Source organism: Macadamia integrifolia, unplaced genomic scaffold (genome assembly GCF_013358625.1).
Source record: "Macadamia integrifolia cultivar HAES 741 unplaced genomic scaffold, SCU_Mint_v3 scaffold1453, whole genome shotgun sequence".
NCBI lineage: Eukaryota > Viridiplantae > Streptophyta > Magnoliopsida > Proteales > Proteaceae > Macadamia > Macadamia integrifolia.
The window spans coordinates 148,964-160,515 of NW_024868209.1; the positions used below are offsets into that span (position 1 = coordinate 148,964).

The 11,552-nt window shown below is 36.7% G+C and overlaps 1 protein-coding gene across 1 annotated transcript; it reads left to right on the top strand.

The window, feature by feature from the left end:
* Positions 1–2,917: 2,917 nt before the first annotated feature.
* On the top strand, positions 2,918–11,536 carry LOC122063787 (probable protein phosphatase 2C 11; the record flags this gene model as incomplete). Its single annotated transcript, XM_042627489.1, is given in 5 exon segments — positions 2,918–3,147; positions 5,081–5,223; positions 5,800–5,898; positions 6,003–6,161; positions 11,450–11,536. Coding segments are annotated over 5 exon segments (667 nt in total), but the record flags the coding sequence as incomplete, so codon positions are not given.
* Between the last annotated feature and the right edge of the window lie 16 nt (positions 11,537–11,552).

Consider the following 11,552-nt stretch of genomic DNA (forward strand, 5'->3'; position numbering starts at 1 on the left):
TAGGAGCATAACATTTACGACCTTAGATGGGTATATTTTTCCTTCACATAAAATATAGAACAAATTTATAATATATATATATATATATATATAAATAAAGAATTAAACATAAAAATCTTAGTGAACTTTATATAAATGACAATATAACACTACCCTGATACGTGGCTAATTTAAATGGACATAATAAGAGACTCGAGTCACTTGATGGTCAAGTTTCAGCTTAAAATAAACATGTGGAGTGGGAGATGTATTAGAAGATGATTATGGTTTCTTTTTTAGAAAGAAAATATCCAATTTAATTATAAAAAAAAGCCAAAGTGTTGTAATCCAGTTTGCAGAGAGTAGTATTGATACGCCTATGTATCACACTAAGGGCTATCTTGGCCAATAAATCAACCAATTCATTCATGGGCCTGAGCTTAAAAGTGATGTTAGTTATAGTATTGCAAACATCCAAAAAAAGGGGGAAAGTCCTTAAAGGCCATGAAGTGGTTGTTGGGTCAGAAAGGAGTCTATCTAAAAAGGGAAAGATGATTATGTTTCCACCCTTCATATTTGCCAAATGGCATATTGAATAGGTCGAAATTCATGATGTATCATAGTTGCCATTGTGAAACACTGTTGTGAATGCCAAACTGCCAATGTCTAGCTATTGCCGTCCTCTTAACTCTTTTTTCCTTTTCTAATTTACTATCCTATTGAAAGTCGTTGGCCATTGGCCAACCTACTAGGAGATAATAGTGCCAATGGCCACCTACTCTTACATATATATTCACCCTACTCGCATACACATACGATAGATTTTGATCCCACGATATTTTTTCTTAGGTGCCAACTCTTCAAGCCGAAGCTGCCGGTATTAGGCTAAGCTAATGTTTGTAATAGATAACCATCCTCCTAACTCACCATTGACATAGAGGGTCTTTGTCCTTTCAATCAAAGCCCCTTTTTAATAAGTTATACCGTTGTCCCACATAAGCTTCTCTAGCATGGCTTCGTTAGGTGGGGTATGCTACTAGAGGGAAACATTGCAAGAGAGGAGTGGTGTAAGGGTATCAATATATGACCAAAACCATTTACCATAATTGAAATCTACCAGTTATAAACGAACCAAACCACATTGTAGGAATTCGATATGATTTTGGTTTTATAGGTCATAATCTTGATTCGGTTAGGTTCATAACTATAAAATCGATGGTTAATCGAAATCCAGTGTCAGTGTTTTAAAACTTTTAGAGTTTTAGCATTTTGACTTTTGATGGGTCTCTATGAAAAAAAATAAAAATTTAAAATAAAGTACTAACCAAGAGGGCAAGACGAGATGGAGTTTTACTTACACATGTTTTGACTTCTTGATTTCCAATATCATAGTCAATTAGCTATAATCTTTTAAGCCGACAATGCTTCTTTAATATTATATATATATATAACAGTTGCAAAAATAGATTTGAGAGAATAACAAGTTACAACTTACAACTTGCAACTCAAAGGTAGATTTCTACCATTATACTATTTCGCTCTTTTTCTCTTTTAACTCCCTACTCCCTCTCTAATATTTGATCTATTAACTAATTATGGGATGAATAATAAAAATCGACTGAAACCCGTTAATCAAAATAAAAAAAAAAGAATGATTCTAAATTATATTGGATACGTTTGGTTGCAAGGGAAATGGGAAGGGAAGGGAAGGGAAGTGAAGCGAATTTTTTTTCCCTTTTGAGTCGTTTGGTTGCAACAAAAGTAAAGTGAAATTAATTTACCATAGTTGTTTGGTTAGATGTAAAATTGATGTAAAATATATGTAAGATTTTAAAAAACTAATAATCCAGCCAAACTCCTCAAAAGAGATGATGAGGGGGGGGGGGAGTACTTTTCAAACCAAAACCCACCCACCTCCTCAAAATTTATATTGGTTTTGTGAATTAGGTCATTCAAGGTCAGTGCCAAAATCAAACCAAATGTCATCAGATACTATGTTCTATCACTAACTAAAATAACCCATTTCATTATATATATCAAATGTAACATTAATAGATATTTAAAATAATATAAAAGATGAGCACAAAGAAAATATTAATATATCACAAGTGATAATGACTGAAAGGCCCATTCTAAAAGTCGCGTGAGAAAGAAAGATCATTGAGAATCATGAGTGAGGCAAGAGTCGCGAGAGAGAGAGATCGTGAGAGTAGGGTTTTTTTTTTCCTTCATAATTTGTGGGGAAATAAAAAGGGAAATTTGAATGGTTAAGTGAAATATTTTTCACATGTAAAATATATTTCCCTTGTAATCAAATATCTAAGGCTCCGTTTGATTGTAATAAGAATTTAAAGGAAAGGGAAGTGAAATTTTCATACTTTAAAAAGAAATGTTTATAATCATTACCCCATATGATTGTATATATTGCTTAATTTTTTTTAACCATATTTAGTAATGATATATTTTACATATCATAGTAAAGTGAAATTTTATAACCAAATATGGAATGATTTGAAGTTAATGTTAAAGTCACATGGGTAATAATTACATATATTTATTTTTTAAGTATAAAAATTTTACTTCTCTTCTTTTTCCTTTAATTCCCTTTACAACTAAACATAGCCTATATTTATTTTTTTCTAAAAAAAAATTAATTTTATATAAAAAATTTACATTTCCAAACAAAGTCATCATTTAATTTCACGAATTAAAATCGGATCAAATAACTCATACAGTTTGACGCCCTTGGGAGGTGGTCGGACGTAATATTGAAAATTTTAATTATTAAGGGAGAAGAAGAAGAGGAGGTTTGTTTTGTTGGGGGAATCATAAAACAAAGTTTAGAGTGGAAAATTCAAACTAGCAGTAGTAACGACAGACAAGGGCCACGTGGTTGCATTTATACCATATAGATAATGGAGAGAGAGGGAGTCCCTTGACCCTCATCGCGCACAGTTCATGCCTTCAAGGCGTATAAATAAAAAGGCGAATGGAAGGCAGCATGATGCCCACCACCCTCCCTCCTCCCCTCGCGGTAGCTCATTCCGCTGGGGATGACGAGGAGGCTCAACCTAAACCAACAACAGCAACAGCAACAGCAGTTCCGGAAACTGAAACCATGATTCGCTCCTGGGATCCTCATGCTCTCTTCAGCGGTGGTGGAATAAGGTCTCTTTCTTTCTCTCTCCCTCTCCTTTCCCCCTCTCTCATGATGAAAGGTGATCAATTAATTTGTTGTTCGGAGTTAGGATCAAAATCGACTCTGTTAATTTTGGTTTGCGCTGAGGTGTCATCATCGGTTCTTGTTGAGATCTCTCCGTTAGTTAGTTCCACAGATCACTGGTTAGGATTGAAATCTGGCATTTTTTTTTTTTCTTTGTTTGGATTAGCTCGTTATACTCTACCATAGAGTAAATTATAGAACTTAACTAAAGATCCTTTCCACCTCGAATCTGGTTTCTGTGATTTCTACTTTCTACTTCTCCCTGTTTCATGATGAGCTGTTTAATCGCAACTTATTAGAATTGCTACCTTATAACCTGGTATTTGAAAGACATATAGCTCATTCATTTATATCAGTCCTTGTCAAGATATCGAGGATCCATATAGCACCTCCTAATTAAGACAAACTGGAATTTGGAATAATAAGAAATAAAATGGAGTTTATATGATTACAGCATGGGTCTGTAATAATTAGCATTGTATGAGTTTCTTCACAGATTACTGGTTATGATGGTGTGGACTAAAAGTCCAATTTTGGAAGATGAAAATCTGATAGAAAGTGAACCCATAATATCAGAAAGTTCAGCACTATGAATATGAGAAGCGATGGTGTATTCAGGTTGTTTGGATATCTTTGCTACCTGACTTGCCTGGGAAATCCATTGGAATGATATACTGAACTAGTTCATATGACATCACCGAGCTGCCTAGACGCTTGTCTATAATTTACAAACTTGCAAAGTCACCTGTCAAATTAAAATGAAAAATAAAAAAAACCTGCAAATTTTGTAACCAACAGTTTATTGCATTTTATTTTCTTTTCCATTTTTGTATGATAATCCTCATTCAGAAAAAAAGTTATCGTTGCTTCTGTTGAAGACTAGATGTTGGTTGTTGCTGATTTCTAGAGCAGTTGGTTCTTGCGAAGATGTATTCTTTGTTTCTTTTTTCTTCTTGTGCTTAATCCTTCAAGATAGAAATGAAATCCCATTACCTGTTCCTGACGCCAAATTTCAGCCACCAAAGTTTGTCACCTCTATGACCAACAATCCACATCTTTGCTGCTGTCATTTTCAACATGTTAACCCAACTCTAATGAATAAACTTTGGTAGTTCTATTTTAGCACTGGTTTTCATATTGTTTTCAACTTTTCTGCATAATTTCACTATTTAAAAACCTTAGACCTGCTTAGCCCCTAACATCTGTAACATCATTAAGTCTTTTCTTTGTACAGCGTCTTGTTTTTTCTCTTTTGTAGAGCCATCAGTTTGCACCATGTTCTTTTATTTTCTCTCTCTCTCTCTTTTTTTTTTTGGAACAGAGACTGGCTCCTTCATTTTGTGTGACCAATCATGCAACTTCTCCTGGTCTCCGTCACCTTATGATGCTATCCTATGTTCATACAGATGCATCTGTTTCTAATGCATAGTTGCAACTGATCCATTTTGTCTGTGCTCATTTATACACTCTTTTGATTTGTTATTATTATTATTATTATTATTTTTTCCAACTTTTTGTTGCTGTATCATAAAAAAAATAAAAAATAAAAAAATTATCTTCTGTGCCCTGAAGCACTTCTCTTCTTCATCCATCTCGTAAATTTGAGCATGTCATTATCTTAAGTATCTTAATCCTTTTGGATCCTTGAACCAAGAAGAAGAAAAATAATAACTATCAGTCTGTATCAGTCCAAGGCATCTCTTGGCCACCAACCTTAAATCACTTACATTATCTCTACTAATTTGGATAGGATATATGCTTCAAGAACTTTCTCGAAAACCAAAGTCATTGATTTCATCTAGGAGCTGATTTTTCTGAACAATTCTTCCAAGTAGTGGATGTTACATGGGCAGCTGAATTATTTTGTTCTCTTCGCAGCTTCTTCACTGGTAACCGAAGTGGGAGATTCAGCTATGGGTATTCCAGTTTTAAGGGTAAAAGGGCATCGATGGAGGATTTTTACGAGACAAGAATTTCAGAAGTTGATGGCCAGATGGTTGCATTTTTTGGTGTTTTTGATGGTATGCCCCAAATCTAATTCTGTGATGATATCCATCTTTAGTTATCCTTTCCAGTGCAGACTATCCAGACCATAATGGCTTAGTCTTTCTGTCTTTTAATGGAGTGCAGTCTTTTAGTTGACTCGTAATCTGCCAGGAATTGGTTAGGTTTCTGCTTGAAACGGCCCTTTTTGACCTGTCCTGCAAAACCTGTGTTTGACTTCTTTCCTGAGAAACTGGTAATCAGTGAATTCAGATGAGTTAAATGGTGTTTTATGCCATACTCTACATTTCTACTCTCTCTCTCTCTCTCTCTGATCACCGAACTCGTAAAATTTCATGCAAGTTCTGTTCAGGATTTTAAAACACTGTCCTACACTGTTTTCTTATATTTGGATATCCTAATCCATTTACGCTACACTATATGGCTTTGAATAAAGTTTGATGGTGAAACAGGATCTATGTTGCTGATCCTATTCAGGTGGGACAAGTCTTAGTTGAATTGAGTAGAATAAATCTGATATATTAGAGTGAATTGGCTTTTCGTGCTTGTTTAACTACTTTTCTAAGTTGGTTTCTTCTTGTGATCCAATTCAGGTCATGGAGGTTCCAGAGCTGCAGAATACCTCAAGCACAATCTTTTCAAGAATTTGAGCAGTCATCCTGAGTTTATCAAAGACACAAAGTCAGCCATTGGTCTGTGGTTGGTGAATTTTCAGTGATATCTGTGGAATGAATTACTTCTGTTCTTTGTTGCAATTTGTGTCTTTTATTTAACAACATGAAGTTCTTGACTGCAGTTGAAGCATTTAGGCAAACGGATACTGATTACCTCAATCAAGAAAAAGGCCAACAAAAAGATGCTGGTTCAACCGCGTCAACAGCTGTACTACTAGGGGATCGGCTTCTTGTTGCAAATGTGGGAGATTCCAGGGTCGTTGCTTGTAGATCTGGTTCAGGTAAGCTGCCTTCATGAAGATATGCTCTATGTGAGAGTGGTATGTATGTGGAGGAACTTGTTATTTCACATTTATCCCAAAGAATGTCATCCATATATAGTTCGAAAAGAAAAAAATAAGCATATAATTTTATGAGAAAACATTCGAAGGTAATCACAATTAGAACATGTATGTTCGTAATGATGTATGAGCCTGTAGGAACTTATACAGATGTCAAGGTGGGAGTGTTCTTTCAATAGATTCTAAGGGTGGAAAATGAGATGGCTAACTATCTAGCTAAGCTGGAGCCTGGGGTCATTCATCCTAAACATTGTCTTCGGAGTAGTTTTCTTGTTTGAGGTGTTAGTCTTTGTAAGGGGTTTTTTTTTTTAAATTTTTATTTTGATGTTGTTGTTGTAAAGTTGGTGTGGTTTTGCTGCTTCTTGTGCTCTCTCTTCTTAATGAAAGTTTCACGTATCAAGGATGGAAAAAAATACTTTATCACACTATCAATGATGAGGTTTGCTAGGCTGAAAGTAAACAAACACTGGAGACCTGCTAGAAACCAGAATTGCACTGAACCCAAAAAACTATGAATATGGTAGAAACTAAATATGCACAGAATTTGCAAACCACAAATCTGATTAGGATGAAACTAATATGGAATGGACGCCTTAATGGGATGACTACTTGGTTAAAATATCAAAGCAAGGTGACAGTTATAGAAACTAAAAATCCAGAATTAGAAACTCAAAGAACAACTAGAACTCACAAGCGGTTGGTTGGATGAACACCAAACTTGGATCAAATGTAAAGGGGAATGATGTAGATAGGGCTGTCAAAAGGAGGATTCGAACTGATCAAACCATGAGGTTCAATTTTGTCCCAAGGTCGACCTGGTTTAGTCCCATTGAGCCAGCTTTGCTGTCCCTACTTTTTGATCCTATGCTGGCCCATACATGCAGCCATCAAACCAGCATAGCTGCCCCTTGAATAGTGCATATTTTACTTCCTTAATTGGTCTTCTAGAAGAGCAAACAACCAGCCCAAGCAACCATCGATCCAGCCTGTCCAGCAACTTCCATAACTGGTGTTACTATTTACATGAACAGTAACACGTTAACAGTATTTTTCTCAGCAATTTTTAGTCTTCAAAAGGATCTTCTAGAAGTATGCCAACTGTCCCATCTGATTTGGAAGGAAGAAGCCCAGAATGATTCAAGATCTGCCTATCAATTTTAGAAAGATTTGTTTCATTTTTTGGTTTTTCTTGGTTAGTATTTGTTAGGAGATATTAGAGTAATAGGAGTTTCTATTTTTATATTTACTTGGTTAACAAGTACATTGTTAGGAAAGTCTATGTTAGTTTCCTATTTTAATTACTTTCTAATTGTAAGTTGAACTCCCTCCTTTATATGGAGCTGCTGTAATCAATTGAGAAGTTAATGAAAAGTGTTTACTCATGCCTGAGATAGCTATTACCTGAGGGTGAGATGCGCAAAACATGAGAGAGTGGTATGTCTATTCCCTAACTCTTCCCCCCCCCCCTCTTCTCAACCCACCATCAAATTCATTTTCTTCTTCTTTTTTTCTCTCTTTATTTTTGAGTGTTGTAAGATCGTTATTAGACTTTCAAACACATCAGCAAGATTGAAAACAAGAAGGCACCCTTGTAGCCTGAATCGAGCCAAATCTGTTAGGGTTTTGATGTACCATTCGAGCCCTCCTATCTTCCATCCAAGAGATCAGTTTTAGCCCTTTTCTTGAGGGTTGTTCAGGTGCATCTAGAGGGGAGCTCAACCAGAGTTTGGAGGCCATTCAATGCCTGTAGTTGCTGGTACTACAGAACTGCATAAAGTTTTCTTTTTCATTCCTCGAGCATAACTTCCCAATCAACCATCAGTTGACTCTCATCTTTTGCAGGATACACATACATCATAAAAGGGATCTTCACTCCAATTTTCATGATCATCCGAAGCCAGGAACCCTAGTTTTAGAAGAGTGGTCAAAAGTTTCCTAATTTATGTCGACAACATATCTCTCAATTTAACTGTCGGAATTGTCTCATCTTTTGAGGGTTTGTTGATCTATATAGGACCTTCATCTACTCCAAGTGTCAGCTCCATCTGAGCCACAATTTGTGAGTTCTCGAATTTCTCCCTATTCAGCCAGATTTTGAGATTCTTCCTGGGATTAGGATCACTTGTGATTCTAGTTTTACATTAGGGAAGGAGTAGAAGAAACCCAACTCAGCCTTATCCCTACTAAATGGGGTTAGCTACATGAATCTTATCCCTCCAATCAGTTTTATTCAAAGCCATACTTGTTATAAGGCCTAAGCTATGCATGTCTTTCCTCACTACTTCTTGTTAAGTTTGTCTCAAATTCTTGACCCGTTTTGAAGAATGACATGTCCGACATATTTTGGTGCCGACCAGAATGGGAAGTTTTCTGAGATATGTGATGAAAGTAGATGGGTTGGGCCGATAGGCCCAAGTCTAGATCCCGATGGATTGACCTGTGACTTGGAGGAGTATATAATGTACTATCGTCTTGTTGAGCAAGTAATTTATAATTTCGGGGGTTTTTGAAGCTAAGGTTTAAGAACGAGTTTTCTCGCTGCTGCTTGGGTGTAATCTCTCTTCTACATAGTGAAACATCTTCTTCTTTGCCCAAGGATGTAGCATACCACATCGGTGTGTGAAACTCGTTAAATATTTGTGCATTAGGCGGATCTGTCTTGGTTTATTTTCGTATTTGTTGGTGTTTGCTATAGCACTTCTTTTGGAGTCATTTTATGCCTATCTTTAGTTCTTTTAACTCCTTCATTCTCAATCAAATCAATCCTCCGTACTGGAGCGTCTAAAGGTCTCCATTGCACATGTCCATGCCACTTCAAACAACTTTCTCGCAGCTTATCATATATCAAAGCTACTCCTAAATTAGCTATAATTTGTTCATTTCTTATTTTATCCTTTTTAGTTTTACCACTTCTAGAAGATCCTTTTAAAGACAAAATCTTCAGGAGTTACTGTTCACATAAACAGTGACTTGTGAACAGTGTTCCAGCTTTCCTTTTGGGTTGGTTAGATGGGACCAAGGTGGGGGGCTGGCTGGTCCAACATTGGACTTGGTTAAATGGGGCCAGCAGCCTCTTCCTTGTGTAAGCTTGATCTGCATCAACTTCAGAATCCGAAACGGGGCAAAAAGTCACTACAGGAAAAAAACTTGGTAATTCCTGATATCTTGCAGATCACAGGTTAGAATGACCTGTAGTTTGGATCAAGTCTCCCTCCCTAGGAGTACTACACTTGACCAAATGCTAGCCCTAGGTGTTGGCTGGTTAGCCCTAGGGAGTTATGGATTGGTGCCCAAGTAACGGAATTCTGGTCAGAACTGAAAGTAAAACTATATCAATTACCTGTGGAAGCTTGAGCAGATCAGTAACTCCTTGAATGGTTGAGACAAGAAGAAGAATACTTGAAGAAGAAGATCCTCCTAGGCTTCACACCGCAAAGAGTCGTTGGATCGAACACCAACCCATCACTATGATTAGACACACAGAAATCTCTTACAGAGAAGAAGCAACAGCAGCAGCTGCATCAGCAATATTATTTGTCAAAACCGTTCAGATATGGGAGCCTCCTTGCTTTGTATTAATAGTGATAATGGGGAGGAAATACAGTCTAGCAATTGGAAGGTTCCAAAATAGGAAACCCCACAATTAATTGCCTATTACATAAATTTCTAAACACTGAAAATAGAAACAACGGAAAAGGAAACTAACTATTAATTACTTCACTCCTAAGAAATAATAAAGATGGACAACTTAAATTGAACCCAACTGAAAAAGGATACTAATGTAAAAGGGAAAAAACTAGTTAATCCCCTATGCAACCTTAATACCCCTAGTTGAAACCCATAAAATGGCCCATTACACTCAAAACCTCATGGACTGAATGCCCAACACATATACAACCCAACCCTAGGCTTATTCCTAACAAAACAAGCTTAGTTTGATGAAGAATCTGCATCAAGGGGTTTTGCAAAGTGATTATCTTAGGTATCTTGGCTCAATCATAAATAAGGAAGGTAATATAGACGATGATGTTTCACAAGAAATTAAAATAAGGTGGATGAAGTGGAAAGGTGCGTCCGGAGTATTCTGCTATTGACATATTCCTTTAAATCTTAAATAGAAAATTTATAGGGCAGTCATACGACTGGTATGATGTACGGTGCGGAATGTTCGGTAGCTAAGAAGCATCACATGATAAACTCAGTGTAGTGGAGATGAGGATATTGAGATGGATGAATGATAAAACTAGGAAGGATAAAGTAAGAAATGATCATATTAAAGTTGATTTGGAAGTTGCTCCGATAGATGACAAGCTATAAGAAAGTTGTTTGCGGTGGCATGGCCATCTATAATGGAGGCCTTTGGATGCTCTAATATGGAGTGATTTGATTTAGGTTGAAGGAACTAAAAGAGCTAAGGGCAGACCTAAAATGACCTTAGAAGTGGTGAGGAGGGATGTGCATAGCTTAGGCCTTATATCAAGTACGACATCTAATAGAGTTGATTGGAGGGCAAGGATCCATGTAGCCAATCGCATTTAGTTGGGATACGGTTAATTTATATTTTTGCTGTCGTAGAATTCCAAATCAGAGGGTTTCGAGGGCTCCAATGGGGTCCCATAAATAAGTGTATGGGGTAGAAGTCAGTTTGCAGCCCAATCGTAATCCCCCATCATTAACAGCCTCTGGATCAAACAGATCAACTCTAGAGCTTTTGGATGCATATGATGGCCCAACTGTTGCCTGGATATAAGGTGGGTAATATTTTGCGCCTCCTCTTAAACTCTCTTCCCTTTATCAGTCCAATAAGCCTTACCACCCAACCACCAACAGCCTACTGAGGACTCATCCCACAGTAGGACTAGGAGTTGAGATGTCGAACTGCCCTTTTAATCCACCTTAATTCTTTGCGTGGGCCCTATTTACAACTTACAAGTTCACAATGGTGCTGTAGTTGTATGTTGTACACCTTGCAGATTCATCTCATGGTCATTTAGAGTCATTAGATCATCGATCTTATATATTTCTCATTGATTTTCTGTTCTTTTATGGTACAAATGTCTGGTGATAAAGAGTGCACTAAACTGGTATGTCATAGATGTTCTATATTTTATTATGTGGTAGGCATAGACTTCCATATGATTTTTATCTCCTGGGTCTTAAAGTATGAATCTAGAGGCAAAAATTTCTTATTTTCTATTCATTGGGTGATTGATTGTTTTCTGCTGCAGCTATCCCATTATCGATTGATCACAAACCTGATAGATCTGATGAACGCCAAAGGATTGAACAGGCTGGAGGGTTCATCATATGGGCAGGTGAGTATACTTCACT